The sequence below is a fragment of the Microcaecilia unicolor genome, chromosome 2 (assembly GCF_901765095.1).
Source record: "Microcaecilia unicolor chromosome 2, aMicUni1.1, whole genome shotgun sequence".
NCBI lineage: Eukaryota > Metazoa > Chordata > Amphibia > Gymnophiona > Siphonopidae > Microcaecilia > Microcaecilia unicolor.
This window is the reverse complement of record NC_044032.1, coordinates 502,184,500-502,203,540: the sequence shown is the minus strand read 5'-3', so window position 1 is coordinate 502,203,540 and position 19,041 is coordinate 502,184,500. Positions and strand designations below refer to the sequence as shown.

Sequence of the window (19,041 nt, the reverse complement as noted above, 5' to 3'; positions counted from 1 at the left end):
TGTCTTCAGTCATTAAACCTCCTTTGGTGCTCCAGCTGTTGATGCTGGCACTTACACACATGCTCTTTATGCATTAAAGTGAACATGTGCGGAAGTGCTGGCCTCGGAAACTGGAGCACCATGCCAGCTTCCTCACTGCTTCAGCAGTACGGGAGCAGCTCTGGTAGAAAATTGTTTCCGCTGGCAGGGCTTGAGCATCTCCACCAGCAAAGGTATGTTTTGGGGGCAAAGGCAAGGGGGGAGGAGGAGAACTGACAGGAAATACTTGCCCCCCCCCCCCCCGGTCCACCCCTGGACCCTCCCAAAAACTGAGTTCTGGCTACGCCCTTGGTGTGATTGCATATACATATAAAATGTATGCATTTGGAAAGTGTGCATTACTTTTGCATGGGCTGTACGTAGGAATTCCATAGGAACAATCTGGGAAACAGAAGGTGAGGTTTCAATGTGTATTTGCTTTTCATAAAGTATATGTATAGAGATGGCGAGTACATGCACACATTTACAGCATCTTCAGAGTAATTGTAGTTGTACACCAACATTTGTGTGTTGGGGGGGGTGGAAGTTGATTTTATAAAAGGTACATAGGACGGCTATGTTGCCTTTATAACACAGGCTGAAAACAAAAGCACAAGAAACCTTCAAGGATGGGGGCATTCATTCAAAACGTATTAATCAAGCCCGACGCGGTCCGTGTTTTGGCAAAACCGCAAGCGTCAGGGGGTTATCAGCATTGATTCACGTCCAATATTGTCAAACGATTTTTAAAAAAAACCCCAATATCTGAGGTAATAATCTCAAAACAGTCAAAGGACACCAAAAACAGTGCAGGTGCAACAAGTAGCTTTGTGAACCAAAAACTGCAAAAGGAAAATCAATAGGTGAAGTCAATTTTGTAACCGTTTGTGAAGTAATTTTTTTTAAGATAACTCTTTATCATATGGTTATTCAAAGCTTTAAGCTTACCTTTTATCCAGAGCAATTGGTGCCTAATAAAATAAAAGTTTAAACATATGAATATATGGCAAAGATTTTTTTTAATCACTTCATAAACTGATTACAAAATTTACTTCACCTATTGCCTGTAAAATTTCTATTAAAAAAAGGACCGATGGGGAAGTAGCACATTATAATCATTAATGGACTGCTGTCCTGATGATCCTAAACACCAATTCTTAAAAGTGAATTTAAGGACTTTAGTAGCTGAGCATACAAATGAATGTCTGAGATTTACTGTCTCCTACAGTGTAATTTTGTTTGCTGATTTTGATGTGAGCAGCACCATTTTGGATTTCTCACATCCAGTTATAAAATTAAGTCTTACATGTACTCTCAACGGTTTTGCAAAAGTAATCCCTGCCTGCTCAGTGGAAAAAATAAAGGTACTCTACTGACCATTAGAGCCACACTATAAATGCAGGCTACTTTACGATTTTATACTGCTACCCTCCAGAGTTTATCACATCACGTCAATGCAGTAATTTTAGTCTAAGGAACACTAAAAGAAGATACATAGCTTCTCTGAATCTGCCTCGCACAAACTATCTACAAAGCTGAAAACAGGATTTAATGTGGGATGCAGCTATTGATTTTTTTTTTACAGCAGTAGAAAAAGTCATCACACAGGGAGCTATGACTATTACACGGCTGTATAGCACTGTAGGTTTAAGTAGTGCTGTGCCTCAGCATTTACTGAGGAGGAACAGCAGATACCTTGCAGCAAAATATGGAATCGCATGAAGGGTATCAGGGGTACCAAACAATAAAAATGTATACAGAAATCAGAAGGCAGTCAGTGTTTTCAAAGCCTCTGCCCATCGCCAGCTGAATTTCACCTGCATGTTCAATGCCAGGTCTAATCCAGGCACCAACACTGAATACCACAGTCACAGGAGGCCACAGGAACTTAGCTGGGTACGGCGATATTCAGACTGATATGTGCCTGGATTTGCTGTCCTAGCTTTATTCAGGCACTTATATAGGTTAACAGACTAACACCTGTGTTTACAAAGGTGTGCTATAGGAGCGTTAGCATTTTTAACATGTGTTAAATGCTAACGCATGTCAAACACTAATGCGCCTATAGGAATGTATTGGCGTGTTAGCATTTAACGTGCCTTAACTTTAAAAGACGCATTAAAACGCTAACGCGCCTTAGTAAACATACCCCCTGAATATCTCCTTTAACAGGGTATTAACAATATACACAAATCAGAAACAATGAATCAAAATCAGAGCTCTGCACACAAAAGATTTACAAAAAACTGCAAAGAAGTGAAACTAAATCAAAACAAAAAAAGTCTTACTGATATTAATACTAAACATATGAAGGAAAAAGCCCCAGAACCCCCCCGTCAGAGACCATATGTTAAGTCTCTACACTAGATAGGGTCAAAACCTCACTGGTATTTTAAAAAAAAACACCCTTATCAATAAGTCCATAATTTAAACAGGACTAATAAACAAGAAAAATATTTATTATGATAAACTTTGAACTTATCTTCATCAAATCACTACTGAAGTGGATTTGATGAAGATAAGTTTAAAGCAAGACTTACAATGCTTCTAACTAGTTACAGAAGAAAGGTAGCTTTGTCCCATTTGAGGAACTGTGAAACCAGGTACGGGATTTCTTACCCATCATCCAGGTTCAGCCTCTTGGGGCCGTTTTACAAAGATGCGCTAACATTTTTAGCGCACACTAAAAATAAGCACGCACTAAACTTTAGACACCCATATATTCCTATGGGCGTATATAGCGTTTAGTGCACGCTAATCAGTACCGCGCACTAAAAACGCTAGCACACCTTTGTAAAAGGACCCCTTTATGAGGAGGGGAGTTGGGGAGGAGGCTGATGAAGGTGGCAGTTTGTAGGAAAGATGGCTAGTGGACATACAGAAGAAATGTCAAATGGACAGGAGACCCAGGAGAGAGTTGAGAAAAGCAGTAGAGAGATACTAGTACCAAAGCAATGCTAAGATAACAAATGTAGGATAAAAAGTATGGGGTTTTTTTTTGGTACTTCTAATATGTCAGCTTAGGGTAATGTGCAACTTCTGGGAGCGACAGTCTTATAGGGGCCCACCTCAATTTTTCTGCCCGGGGCCCATTCAGTCCTAGCTACTCTTCCCCTCTGGCTTCTTGGGACTTCCACTTCAGTTTTTGTCTGCACATTTCTTTTTATTTATTTATTTATGTCACATTTGTATCCCACATTTTCCTACCTATTTGCAGGCTCAATGTGGCTTACATTATTCCGTAGTGGTGATTAGCAGTTCCGGAAAAGAGAACTACATAGTTAAGAATAGAGGAGATAGAATGAATTAGGTATTCAGGTAAGGACAGATTCATATTATAATAAGATATGAAGGTATCGGATTGAACTTCATACATAATAAAATTAGTTTGAACAATCTGGCATACTAAACTTCAAATCATAATAAAATTGATATGAACAATTAGAAATAAAGAGTTACGTTTTGTCTATTCCTAGTGTACATATTGTTAATTGACATTTAGGACGAATTATTGTGGTATGCTTTCTTGAATAAATTTGTTTTCAATAGTTTACGAAAATTTATTATGTCGTAAGTAGTTTTGATGAATCAGATTTCCAGCCTGTGGTCACTTATCCTGCAATTGGTCAGCATCTATGTTTTACATGTGTGACACAGGTGTGCTGTTTTGCTAGTGCATAATTTAACAGTACAACTTGTTCTGTTTTCCAGTCTGCACCTGCATTGTTAATCCAGGGCCTATTCTAATATGAACACTGATTCTCTTTTGAAGGTAAAGTGAGAAACATATTATAATATGAAGATTATCATCAGCAATCATAATCCAAGAATTCCCACTAGGAATAGGAGTCTATCTTTCAACAAGCCCCTGCTAAGAAGGCTCTTTACCAACTTGCCCCCAGAACTGATTGTTCTCTGAACAATAAACCAGTCACATATTGCAACAATGAATTATTTCAATTACAGTGAAGGCTGAAAGATTTAGCAAGGAGTGAAACTCAATGTTTCTCTTTTCAATGCCAACATGGACTTCGTCTATTCAGCATGTCTAATTAACCCTTAAAAGTTATTATCTAGAAAAACTGAGCCTCATTGTTCAAAAAGAAATCATGCAAAAGGATAGTTTTATGGTGCTAATTAAACTAGGAGACAAAGTTCAATAAAAAGACTGATACTATTCTTCTACTGAAGTGAAACCTCTCAGAATGAATCCACTGTAATTTTAAATTCATAAAGCATGTAAAATATATACTAGTAAAAAAGGCCCGTTTCTTAACGCAATGAAATGGGCGCTAGCAATGTAATGAGTTCCTGCCATTAATGTTTCCACGGTTGTATTCTGAATATAATTGTTGTTTACATGTGTAAGATTTCTTAATATACAATATTTTTGTGTAAACTGTGTTACAATGTGGTAAATGTTTTCCTTGTTCAGGCCCTTCAATCAGTTTAACAATCACATCAGAAGAGCTCCTTACTCGTGAGAATGCAACATACAGTTGCCCATGTGAGAGAGAGAGTGACAGTGTGTTTGTTTTACAGACAGTGTAAGAGAGAGATACACAGCGTGATTGAGTGTGTGTGTGTGTGAGTGACAAAGTGATTAAATGTTTGTCTTCCCTTCCTTTCTGTGCACTTGCCTCCACTGATGTTTGTACCTCCCTGTATATGATTGTTTGTTAGAGATTCAATCCACTCCACTTCCTTCCTCCAAGTTCCATTCTGTCTGATTGGTTCTTCGTTCCTGTGACGTCACATTTGTTTGCTTGGCAACTATGCAGCATTCCATTTCCTCGACGTGAGGGCGGGGACAGTGAGAGCCAATGAAACGCTGAACTACAGACTTACGAACCCTACACTGCCACAGTGCCACAGAGTCAGCTTCAGAATGTTGGAGGTGCTTTTTATTATATAGGATATATTTTTTTTTTTAAACCAGTAACTTAAAACATCTCTACACAGCTAAAAACTAGCACAGTGATAACTAATCTTATGTCGCAAGAGTTACCTGATGTGGCAAAGGGACAGGGAAAGACTTTGCACCCATTCTTTAGTAAAGAATTGGTAAAATATATAAGGGCTCATTTTCAAAAGAAAAGAGAATGCAAAAAGTGGCAGAAGGGGAAGATGGACATGTTTCTAACATGAAAATGTTTAAACCGTATAATAAACCGTATAATTAAGTTTAATATTCGTTGAAAGAAAAACATTTTGAGAATGGGCATTTCAGGGGAGTGTCATGGGTGTGAGATGGGCAGTCTTACTTTTTTTTGTGATAATGGATAGCAAAACGATATCCTTGTGCCAGAAAGAAAAACTCCATGAATCAGACCTGCTTTAAAAGCAACTAGTTCAAAACCAAACTTGTCTAAATTTCTGCACAGAATCTAGCTGGTTGGTCTATTCTGTTCTATTCAGACATTTCTAAATCACCTAGTTCCAAGCAAGATTCAAAGTCGCTTACATAAAAGAATCAACATTGCTACACATTAAAATACTTATGACAAAAAATATGTTTTCAATTACTTTCTAAACACTGCATAAGACTGAGTCCAAATCTCTAAAGGTAACTCACTGCAGGATTTGCATGATTGATTATATAAAATAATTGTTTAAGATTGTCTTATAATGAACTAACTTAGCTGAGGGAAAACTCAATGACAAAGTAGTATAAAAATGAAATGAACATCTAATTCCAAGATATAATATCACTCCAATAAAAAGCACTGAACATTGACCATTCAGGATCTTATGAGTTAGACAGTTAAGCTGGAGCTGCAGCCAAGAATAGCAGATGTTCAAAAGCTGAGCAGGACAATGGCATCATCAACAGCTCTAGAAGGAGTAGAAACATCCTACAACAGAAGTACAGGCATAGGCAACTCACAAGATGGAAGCTGCCCTGAATGAGGCAAGATCAAGGTAATGGGATCTAAATGTGGGGGCTGGGGAAGAGTGATGTGGTTGAGCAAGAGGAGGTAACGGCGAGATTGATCTGGAAATGGAACAAGTGGTGAGGTCAAGCTTGGACTGGAGGCAGTGATAGGGTCAAGGTTGGAGATGAAAGTAGAGGCAATCAAATAAATTACTCCTGCAAATTTTAGTTTTAAAAAAAGGAGAGTATGAAAAAATGTTAAGCTATGTTCTTATATACTGCCTTCTTTTAACCAACTTTCAGCCTATTAAATGAGAATATTACTCACAAAACAAAAAACACACCCTAAAAGTGATTGCTAGGTTCAAAAGCTTGAGGTATGAACATTTTGTTAAAATACTATTTTGGAAGCCCAGACAAACTATCTTACATGCATTAGAACAGGTCAAAAGAAAACAAAACAACTGCCAACTATCTAATTTTCTTTTCCGTCTCTTCCCTGGTAAATACCAGTATTTGACATTTAAAATTGCCTCTTCTAATGTAAGTTCTTTTCTCTTCTATCCTCATATCCATCTGAAGGAACAGTTCTTCAGAAAAGAATTCTCCTGTTGTTCAATTTTTAACCACTGCCTCTGTGATGGTTTATCTCTTCTTCTATGTATCCCTTTTTTTATAACTGGTACTGAAAGCACTTACAACCTTTAGTACATAGGTCCTCAAGACTAAGTTCTCTGAAATAGGAAAATTACTTATCTATCATCTACATGACTTGTGTAAATCATTTGTTACAACTTTAACAACATACTGGGTATACTCTGTGCTATACCAAAATAATATTTGTAATACTAATGAGCTGGCTACTTCTAATTTAATATTCCCAAATATTAACACTATACTTAAAAACTGAAAGGGTATACAATACCTTATTTTTCTCTTGTTGAAATTCTATTTGGATCTGAGTCAGTTTAGTACGGAGCTCTTCATTAGCAGCCTGGAAAGCTTCTATCTCCATGTCGGGTTTTTCACCCCGCCCTCTGCTTTTCTTTGACATGCTTCTCTCAAAAAGGAATGGCTATGCCACACCAGCCCAGTGGGTAACTTTCCCCTTTTGCCTGTCATTAACAAAATCACGTATTTTTCAGTTCACCTTTGACCTTAAAGAAACAGTTTGCCATCTTCACTTGCTTTCATGCCCTAAAGAAATGAGAAGAAAGAGACAAAACCAGGCCTGTAAGAGGTTTTGACATAAAAGATCATTTCTTAACACACTTCAGTTTAATATAAATCTAGATTATGAGTGCAAGTTTCCAAATAGGAAGTCTAAGCACGTCCACTAAGACAACCAAAGTGTATGCCTGGATTAGAGGTGCTACACATATAGAAGGCACTTCTACAACCTAGGCATTAACATTTAAGTGTAGAATATTAGCATATACACTCAAAGTTGGGCACCGTTTATAGAACAGTGCTTAGTGCCGGGATCTGCACTCAAAAGGATTTACACCAACTGAGCCGTGGTATAAATTCCTACACCTAAATTAGGGGCAGATCCCCCGAATTCTACAATAATTTGCACAAATCCTAGAAATGCCTCTGATCCACCCATGTCCCTCCTATGGCCACACTCCCTTTTCAGATCCACGCAAATTTATGCGCACATCTTTATAGAACAGTGACTATAAAGATGAGCACATAAATTCCAATTACTGCCAATTAGCGCCAATTATTGATTGTAAGCGCCCAATTATCAGTTAATAGCCTCGTTAAGCAATTTAATTGCCAGCACAATTTGGGCCTGTGCTCAAATTTGTGCCTGCAATTTTGAGCGCTATATATAGAATTTGGGGGATATATATACCAACCTGCCACCTAAGGGCTGTTCTGCAAATACCCGCTCAATTTACATAGTGCATATTGCAAGGGGGCTTGCACAAGGGCAGACTATGGGCAGAATATACGTAGGGCTCCCATCAATCATGTAATTTATAAAAAATGGTAAGTTATGTGAGTATCTATTGAACTAAGGGGTTCTTTTACCAAGCCATGCAAAAACGTCTGGCGCAATTATCAATGAATAAGTTTTCTGTGCGCTGTGGCCACTTTTAGCATGGTGGTAAAATGGCTGCTGTGCTATATTTTATTGCAATGGCCAAGTGCTAATTTCCCCATTAGCGTTTGGCCATTACCATGGGAGCCCTTACTGCTACCTACTTAGTAGAAGGTAAGGTCTCCTGTGATAATAGGGTAGTGCACGATAATTTGCCTGAGCTACCCAATTAGCACAGGCACACCTCCCATGCTGGACAATAAAAAATATTTTCCAGTGCAAGATTTGCACACACTGAGCAGGAAACTACCATGGGGTGTCTTTTAGCGCATGGTAGACCCGTGTTAGGCCTATGCACTTTAGTAAAAGAGCCCCTTAGGCAGGTGTACTTAAACCAACTCTAAGCTTGGCATAAGTGTTCATGCCTAAAACTTAAGCATGTTAATAACCAATCTACTACTCAGGAGCCTTCATACACTACCACAACCTTTCTCTTCTTTACCATGTATGTATGCACATGTTATATATAAATAAATATATATATATATAGATATATATATATATATATCTATACCATGATCTATTCCATATATGTTATGCTCCATGTTTGCTACCATGCATGTAAGCACCTTAACGCAATACCATTTGTAACTCTGCTACCCGGAAATGGTAATCGCCATTACGGCAAATGTAAGCCACATTGAGCCTGCAAATTGGTGGGAAAATATGGGATACAAATGCTACAAATAAAATAAACCCATAAACCCATAAACACTTATATACTGGACACTAAATAATCTTTCCTCTCCTTGATTCCCATTGTAACTGAAACATATGTTCCTTACTCAACCATAATACCACCTGTATTTGTTTCATTTCCAGACTGGCGAATGCCTCTATGGTACTACGGTACATTGAGCCTGCAAATAGGTGAGAAAATGTGGGATACAAATGTAAAAAACAAATAAATATATCTCTTTATAGAATAGGGTCCTACTGCACATCCTCCAGATGCCTAATTCTAAGCACCCTGTTATAGAAATGTCCCCCATTGTGTGCCACTGAAAATACATGTCTTATCTACACGTACACTTATGCACCTACTTTAGAGTACAGGCACAGACATCAGGCGCCTATATATCTAGCATATACATTTGGGCCATATGCACCAGGTTACTGCCCTGGTTTTGGCACATCCAGCCAAAATGTATATACTAGACATATCTGTGCATGCTCAGAAATTTACATTTTCTGTGCTATTGGAAAACAATTGTCTCAGTGCCGTTGGATGATGCCCACATTGCATGTCTTACCAATCATGTTGATTATGAAAAACACTTGCTACAGGTGAGCAACGTTACTTTGCCATGGCAATCCCTACCAACTCCCTTGGGAGGGCATTCCAGGTTAATGCCTGGAATGCCCTCCCGAGGCTGATGGTAGAGACAAAAATGGTAATGGAATTCAAAAAGGCATGGGATGAACACAGAGGATCTCTGTTCAGAAAATTGATAGTATAAAAAAATACAAAACAAAACAAAAAATAAAACCTTAAATGGCTGCAGGTGTATGGATATATGAGTGATGCTTGGACGGCAACTCAGGCTGTAAAGATCTAAGGCTGGTGCCAGGCAGATTTTGTAGGTCTGTGTTCTGTACATGGCAATCCAGTTTAGGATGGGCTGGAAAGGGCTTCAATGGCAACTTCAGTAGCCAGAATCATAGACAGTGCTGGGCGAACTTTTATGGTCTGGGTCCCACAAATGACAAAATGGGTAGGCTAGAGTTGGCAACTCCAATAGTTGGAACATAAGGAGAGAGCTGGGTTTTCTTCTACTATGTCCTAGAAATACCAAAAAAAGACCATGATCAAGTATATAATACCATGTTCAATGTTGATTTAATCATGAATTGATAATGAGTGTGACTGTTGGGCAGACTGGATGGACCGTTCAGGTCTTTATCTGCCGTCACTTACTATGTTACTATGTAATAAAAAAAAACATTATAACCCTATGTCATCTCCACTGTATACGTTTCCTTGCCATTACTCCATTATGAACAGCATGGTGCATCAAGAACCACTATTCCCTTCAGATCATAGATCGAGTGCAAGTTCTACAAATGGAAGCTATGACACTGAAACAAATAAAACAATGTATTTCAGATTATCTTTGGAAAGTTATATTATATATGGTTAATATTATGATTAACCTTTATTTAAATAACAGCTTTTGAGAAAACACAGCATAAGATATTTCCACATGACATTTAAACCCCTACTACTCAGTGCTTTACTTCAAAGCTGTAAAATGAGCAATCAGAAAAGTAAACTAAGATGCTGAGGGGGCTTGGAAGAGGGTATCCTGGACATTTCAAAAATGTCATTATCCCTATCTTTGCATGACATTGAAGAAATAAGTTCTCATAGAAGTTCACTGCTATCTCTTGTTTCCCATGAACTTACCTATCTATTTTTACATATACAGTTGTCGCATCCCCCCCTCTGTAACAGCTACTAAGGAAAGAGGAAAATGTCAATGAAGGAAACCCCACCCATCCCCACTGGCAGTTAAGAATGGGGACTGGGTTTGCAGACTGATACCAGGGAATGACAGTGCCTCAAACCCCATCCCTTACAATTAAGTACATCCTGAGTTCTTCTCCCCACCAAATGCAATGATCATGCACAAACTACAAGGTGAAACTGTTACTCAGGGAATGATAAGGAACAGTAGACATAAAACAGGAAATACAAATAAGGATTATAACTCAATGTACATGTATCAAACAGTGCAGCTAAAATCACTTACACCTCAAGCAGCATAGAACAGTAGCTGAAAAAGTAACCCAACTAGTTTAACAGTATGCTCTCTGGTTTACTATTATTCAAGAGTGGCTATTGGTCTCTCAGACAATAACAGGCAAGCAAAAAACAAACACTTTGCAGCCTTCCAGACAGTCTAATAAGTGCTGTCAGGTCACAGTCTCTGTGTAGGTGGGCTAAAAGAAGTCTGTAGCAGCGTGAGCGTGGGCGGCATGGAGTCCTGATATACCAGACACACAGAAGGTTTAAAAGGTGAAGCAAAAGAATGTATTAATGTGCAGGGAAAGGGTAACCTGTTTCTTTCACAGGCAGGAAAAATTATTTTTTTTTCCACAGACTTTGAATTCAGGGTATTCTCATGTGACTTGCTGCCTCTCGCAAGTGATAAAGCATTAAAAAACTTCAAACCGCCCAAAACACAGCAGCCAGGCTTATATTTGGAAAAACGCATTTTGACAGCGCCAAACCACTCAGAGAAAAACTGCACTGGCCACCAATCAAAGAACGAATCACGTTCAAAATCTGCACGACTGTTCATAAAAAAAGGAGTGAGCAGGTGAGCGACGGGGTGGGGAAACTCACAGGCGGAGGTGCCCATGAGTGAGTGAGTGCCCAGGTGGGGAAGAAAAAGAGAGTGATGGGGTGATGCTGGATGTGGGGAATAGGAGGAAAGAGGCAGGATGATGGGGTGGGGGAGACAGAGGGATGAAGATAGATAATGAGGTGAAGGGGGAGAGAGAGACAGAGCAATGCTGGATAGTGAAGGAAGAGAGACAGAGGGGTGATGCTGGATGGAGATGGGAAGAGGGGGAAATGCTGGTTGGTGGGGGGAGAGGGGGCAATGCTAGATAGTGGGGGGAGAGAGGGGGCAATGCTGGATGGTGGGAGAAGAGAGACAGAGGGAGCAATATTGGATGAGTGTGATGATGGAATGGGGGAAGAAAGAGACAATGGTGGATGGTGAGGGGCAAGATAGTGGGGCAATGCTGGATTGGGGCAGAGAGAGAGACAGAGAAGATATCGTGGATAGCCCGGAAAGGGAGAGAGGGGTGATAGATGAGGGGAAAAACAGAGAGGAGATGTTGCATGGCCAGCACCAGAGAAAGGGGAGATGATACATGGCACGGGGAAAGGGACAGGAGACTCTTGAATGCAATCTAAGACCTTTTTTTGTGGCAGCAGGCGGAGGGAGAATATTGGGTTGTGTTCAGCACCCCAATCATTTTTAAAAGTTGGCTCCTATGTCAATATGTATACTTTGGAAGAAGGGGAGAGAGGAGATATGATAATGACTTATTTCTGTGGCTGATAAAACAAAAAGGAGGTAAAATCCTCACGAAACCGTGAGATATGAAACCAAAAAGAGAGGAGAATGAACGAGGATACCAATTTGTTTATTCACATAAAAAATGACGTAATTCACATTAAAAATGACCCTGGGTCATTTTTAATGTGAATTACGTCATTTTTTATGTGAATAAACAAATTAATTGGTATCCTCGTTCATTCTCCTCACTTTTTGGTTTCTTATTTCTGTGGCATACATTCACAGAAGGCAGGCTTCTTTCAATTAAAAGGAAGTTCTGTAACAAGGAGACATAGAATGAAGGTGAAAGGGAAGACACTCAGGAATAACAAAAGGCCATATTTCATTATGAAAAGGGTGGTGGACATGTGGAATGGCATCCCAGTACAGGTAGTAGAAATCTGAAATCAAGAAAACATGGGACAAGCACAGAGGATCTCTAAGGAAGAGGAAGGGATAGTAGACATTAGCACTTGCTATGGATGGGCAGACTGGATAGGCCACATGCTCTTTATCTGCCTTCATTTTCTGTTTCTATGTAAAGCAGGGCAGCTTAGAGGAACACAATCTCCTTTCAAAACACTATGCATAATTCTGACAACACAACACGAAGAATGGCCCTTTTGATTTGTTCTCTTTTTAGAGATGTTAGCACACATGGAAAACCTATAAAATTCAGACTAAGGTGTCAGGGAGCACAATCACTTGAATGATGTCACAATCAATAATTTGTGCTCTTCGTACTCAACTCATTATAGATCCAGGGAGTGCAATCTGTCATCACTGTCATTCTGTCTTCTTTCCCAGTAACTCCCAAGCCATGATGAGAAAATGGATCTGGCCTTTTTGTTCTAAACTGAAATGAGAAAATCACTATAACTGAAATGAGAAAATCACTGTAACCATATGGCTGGGCAATCAGTGATTGTTAAGTTCTAACAGAATGCTTCACTTGACTGCCAGTAGGCCTTTCATCATAAAAACCAATCACGAGGGGGAGGGGGGAGAGAGAGAGTTGCTTGTAAACACTGTGCCACGACAGATTCAGCAAAGCTCTTCAGGGCCGGTGGTACTCAGTGATGAGCCTCTTGCCTATCACCTCACTTACACACTCAATCCTCATATGTGAGTCCTCCGATGAGGGGGAGGAATAGTTCTCTCCAGGATCCACTCACAGAGTTGCAATGGATTAAGGTACAGTAAAACAATAAATCATAACTGGAGGCTGAAGCGGTGCTCCAATAGGTATGTACTGACATGATTTTTCTGGAGATACCATCTGTAAAGGTCATTTGAAGATCCCAACTACAGTCTAATACTTTCTCAGTGACTCTGAATCAGCTTGATTTTTAAGATTTAACAGGAACTTAATCTCTTGTCCTTCACAAAGAAGGTTAAAAATGTCCTTTAACCACAGGAGCCAGATCTGTGGGTGCCACTGCAGGCTGAGCACTTGCAATATTGAGCAAGCTCCCTCACTGTGCCCAGTGTTCTGCCCTTATAATCATGGAAACTAATAAAAATAGTAGAGGATACACAAAAAATACAATATGTTACGATCTCATACGTGGGTAAGTCTCATATATACTTGACGGCTGATGTCACTTCACTCCTCGGTGAACCTATTGCCGTACAATATTATAATCATAGACTCTTACCCTCCGACCTACCAATGCCTAAAAACTTTACTATTTATTTTTTATTCTTAACGTTATATGTAAAGGTTAGGCAATGTGTTACTTATCTTAGCTTGTTTCTAACGGGTGTGCTCACGAACCCCGACAGGTAGCCTGTTTCGCAATTCTTGCTTTGTCAAGGGGGAGCGCTTCACCTCATCTGTCAAAATGCAAGCAAATATATCTTAAAATCCTATAATCATAGTGTACTTCTAGCTTTTTCTATTAATATTGGTCCCAGCCATTAGACTTACGTTTGCTTGTAACACCTCTGGTTTCTTCAACAAGAACCTAAAATGGCGACAGCGTCTTTAAACTATTGCCGCCACCGGAAACAGCTGACCGCTGCATCCGGTGGTGTGCAATAACATGCCGGTTTACATGTAACAACCCCAATGTACATGAGTGTTCAGTCCATTGGGTTCTGTAGTATTTAATTTATGTATCCAAAAAGTCTCCCTCTGTAGAACCTTTCTGTTATAATCTCCGCCTCTTGATGACGGAAAAACTCGCTCTATAACTGAACATCTTAGCGATTCTATATCATGGGTAAACTGTATGCAGTGCTGTACAAGAGGGGCTCCTAAATTATGTGCTTGGATGCGGGAACGATGTTCCGTCATGCGTGCATGCAGTGACCTGATGGATTTTCCTATATATATTTTGTCACATGGACACCTTATCATGTATATAATTCCCACCGTCCTACATGTCGTATGTCCCTTTAAAATGTATTTCTTACCAGCATGTATGAAATTATCTCCCTCTTGGGTGATAGTACATGTTTTACAATTCAATTTTTGACACTTAAAATGACCCACTGGTAATGTAGTATCGTAATGTCTATCTTCTCTATCCTCCTCAGATAATTTGGCTGGACTTAGAATCTCTAAGAGGTCGGGGCAACAAGAGGTCGGGGCAACAAAAGAGGGTGGAATCGAGGACAACCCAGAGTACGTCCACGAACCCGGTCTCAATTCCGATAGAACAGAATGTTATTAATTTATCAAGCATCAATTTGACAGAAGCGGAGGTTTCTTTGTTATCTAAAGGATTGTCATATGTCCCTATGAAAACTTTCGATACATTTCAATTCAGGATTGACTTAGAAAAATTCATCCGTACACTACAGTTAAGAGTATATTTTAATGGAAACAGTATTGTAGATACAAGTTCGAGAGTACGAGATAAATCAAATTGGATACCTCCAATACCATTAGATCCTGTAGTGAAAGTGTTCAAACAAATGGTATTAAGAGATGTACACCAGTTTTATCAAACAGGACGCTTCAGACAACGTGACAACCTTACAAGTGAGGAGCGTCAAGCCTTAAAAAGCTTACGAGATAATAATAAGGTAGTTGTGAAACGTGCTGACAAAGGGGGAGCAGTGGTAGTATTGGATCGTACCCAATATGTTGGAGAAATAGTTTCTCAATTAAATGACATCTCTGCATATGAACGTTTAAACAGGGATCCAACTTTAGAGTTGCAAGAGCAAATTAAAACAGTCACACAGGAAGCCCTTGAGTATGGATATTTAACTAAAAAGGAGTATAAATATCTGAATAGAGAAACTCCAATAGTTCCGGTCTTATATATCTTGCCCAAAGTACACAAAGATCTTGTTAATCCACCGGGCAGACCTATTATGTCATCAAGGGGATCTCTATTTGAACCTCTTTCAACATATGTGGACTCCTTCCTAAAACATTTTGTCAGCAGCAGTTCTACATACATCAAGGACACAACTCACTTTTTAACCATTTTGCGAGACATTCAATTACCAGGTTCTCCAGTATTATTGGTCACGTTTGACATTAAATCATTATATACAATGATTCCGCAGAATGAACTATTGGAAGTGATCTTTAAAACACTTGAATCACGTGCAAAACCCCATGAAGTGCCAACTGATTTTTTGCTACAGCTTACGAAATTGGCATTATGCAACAACTTCTTTCAGTTCAAAGACGACATCTACTTACAAAAATCTGGAGTAGCAATGGGAGCTGTATTTGCTCCCACATTAGCAAATTTGTTTATGGTGATGTTTGAGGAGAAATGGTTAAAGAGTTCCCCTTTCCAGACGAGGATTGTGACCTGGAGAAGATACATTGACGATATTTTCGTCATATGGCAAGGAGAAGTACAAGAACTAATTGATTTCCATAATTGGCTAAATCAGTGCCATTCAAGAATCCAATTTACAATTACTTGGTCGGATACCACCATACATTTTTTGGATGTAGAGATTCAATTAACAAATGGACAATTTACAACGAGAGTCTTCACTAAACCAACGGATAGGAACACATTGTTAGATTACAATAGTTGTCATCCTCGAAGTCTACGAGAGAGCCTTCCGTTTTCACAGTTTCTCAGGTTCAGAAGGATTTGCACGAATGAAGAAGATTATACGGCAGAAGCAGAACGCTTCAGTATAAAATTACAGCAGAGACATTATCCCAAAACTATCTTGAATCGTGCATACAAAAGAGCCAAATACAACCAGAGAAGTCTTCTGTTACAAGAGAAACGGAGAGAGATTGAAGATAAACAATTGTTTACTTTTGTGATGAGATATGTTCCGGGTAGTGAAATGGTCACTAAGATAATCAAGCAACACTGGGATATTATGAAATCCCACTCTTTATTTAGTGACAGTCAACTAAGAACAGCCTTTTCACGTTCCAGTAATTTAAAAGAGATTCTAAGTCCAGCCAAATTATCTGAGGAGGATAGAGAAGATAGACATTACGATACTACATTACCAGTGGGTCATTTTAAGTGTCAAAAATTGAATTGTAAAACATGTACTATCACCCAAGAGGGAGATAATTTCATACATGCTGGTAAGAAATACATTTTAAAGGGACATACGACATGTAGGACGGTGGGAATTATATACATGATAAGGTGTCCATGTGACAAAATATATATAGGAAAATCCATCAGGTCACTGCATGCACGCATGACGGAACATCGTTCCCGCATCCAAGCACATAATTTAGGAGCCCCTCTTGTACAGCACTGCATACAGTTTACCCATGATATAGAATCGCTAAGATGTTCAGTTATAGAGCGAGTTTTTCCGTCATCAAGAGGCGGAGATTATAACAGAAAGGTTCTACAGAGGGAGACTTTTTGGATACATAAATTAAATACTACAGAACCCAATGGACTGAACACTCATGTACATTGGGGTTGTTACATGTAAACCGGCATGTTATTGCACACCACCGGATGCAGCGGTCAGCTGTTTCCGGTGGCGGCAATAGTTTAAAGACGCTGTCGCCATTTTAGGTTCTTGTTGAAGAAACCAGAGGTGTTACAAGCAAACGTAAGTCTAATGGCTGGGACCAATATTAATAGAAAAAGCTAGAAGTACACTATGATTATAGGATTTTAAGATATATTTGCTTGCATTTTGACAGATGAGGTGAAGCGCTCCCCCTTGACAAAGCAAGAATTGCGAAACAGGCTACCTGTCGGGGTTCGTGAGCACACCCGTTAGAAACAAGCTAAGATAAGTAACACATTGCCTAACCTTTACATATAACGTTAAGAATAAAAAATAAATAGTAAAGTTTTTAGGCATTGGTAGGTCGGAGGGTAAGAGTCTATGATTATAATATTGTACGGCAATAGGTTCACCGAGGAGTGAAGTGACATCAGCCGTCAAGTATATATGAGACTTACCCACGTATGAGATCGTAACATATTGTATTTTTTGTGTATCCTCTACTATTTTTATTAGTTTTGAGTGTATTTTTCAGTAGAGAAGTGCCCATTAATTTTTGACTTATAATCATGGAGGCAGGTTGTTTATTTTTTTATATATAAATGTTGGACGTTATATCAGATTGTATTGCCTGTAACAGGTTACACTGCTTGTGCCTTTAAGAAAGGCAGGAAGTGCCTTTGGACTACAAATATTAGTCTTCCTGCAGTGCTGCTCTGTAATAGGCTTTTCCTGAGCACATATCTCAGTTCCCTATGCCTTGTGGGACTTTTCCTATTGGCTACTTTCTTGTCTATGTATGATGTAGCCTGAACATTCTCTCTCCATTGAGTGAAACAAGGAATCTGTCTGCAGCATGCTTCTTATACAATGAATCTATAGTTTGCTGCTTAAGCCTTCCAAAAGCCTTGCAACATCATTTAAAGTATTGACAGCATCACTCATCAGCAAGTGCTGAGATTTCCTGGCTTCTTTGGTTACAGGGTGAGCTGGTAGAGGACAGACTCCTAGTTCTGCACGGCAGAGACTCTTGTGAATCACTACAAACTAAGTCATATTTTCTGCATTTGATTTGCATTAAAGAAGTTTGATTCAAGAGTTCTGAGTCTTCACAGTGATGTTCTATCTATTGGTTTAGCTGGCAGTCTAGCTAAAGTGTATGAAATAGCACTTCTGCAAGGATTGTACACCCAGGGAGGGTCAATTTGTTCTGTGTTTGGAATCCGCAATCATGTTGGCACCTATATTTAACTGTAGTGTGGCAAAGGGCATGTGTTCTCAGAGGCTAATTTTCTGCTTTGATGATGGAAAAGTATCAGTGAACTATACCATTTCAGGAGTTATTTGGTAACAGAATTAGGCCCTCCCTTGTGGTTAGGTGCGCATATTCCAAATGCTGATATCCAGTGGTACTTAACCCTGCTGAATATTGTCACTCACCGGCTAAGTCCAAACCGAGCAGGTCAGGGGCATTACAGCGTAGGGTTACCATATTTTGTCCCCCAAAAAGGAGGACACATGCCCCGCCCCCACCACACACCCCACCCTGCCCCCTGTCATGCCCTCGCTCCGCCCCCTGTCACATTTCCACTCCCTCCTGTCACACACCCATCATCCCCCTCCCCTTACTTTACTACTGCCCTGGTGGTCTAGTGACCTCTTCGGGGCAGGAAAGCGCCCTCTCTTTCCTGCCCAGAGCGCTGCCCTGCATGCATCCTTCCTGTTGCTGATCTCGGCGCCGATTCAAAATGGCCACCGAGAGTTGAAGTCTCGTAAGGCCACTTCAACTCTGGGCAGCCATTTTGAATCGGCGCCAAGATCAGCAACAAGAAGGATGCATGCAGGGCAGCGCTCTGGGCAGGAAAGAGGGGGCTCTTTCCTGCCCCAAAGGCAGAAGAGGTCACTAGACCACCAGGGCAATAGTAAAGGGAGGGGAGGCTAGCAATCTGGTCGTTGGTCCGAATTTCTGGACAAATGGCCAGATTGGCAAAACCCGCCCGGTTGCCCGGACATGTCCTCAAAAAAAGGACATGTCCGGGTAAATC

General features: G+C 39.8%; 1 protein-coding gene across 6 annotated transcripts in view; it reads right to left on the bottom strand.

Moving 5' to 3' along the window:
- JAKMIP1 (janus kinase and microtubule interacting protein 1) overlaps nucleotides 1-19,041 on the bottom strand; it is a 360,574-nt gene that overhangs the window by 164,784 nt on the left and 176,749 nt on the right. For 5 of the 6 annotated variants that reach the window (XR_003940703.1, XR_003940707.1, XR_003940704.1 and 2 more), the window contains one exon: nucleotides 6,819-7,090. Coding sequence is in view for 1 of the 6 variants with exons in the window: in XM_030191173.1 (XP_030047033.1) it covers nucleotides 6,819-6,947 (129 nt within the window). In the remaining 5 variants the exon portion in view is untranslated. Of the gene's footprint in view, nucleotides 1-6,818; nucleotides 7,091-12,825; nucleotides 12,892-19,041 lie in introns of those variants that run through there. The other variant, XR_003940705.1, reaches the window with a different exon arrangement.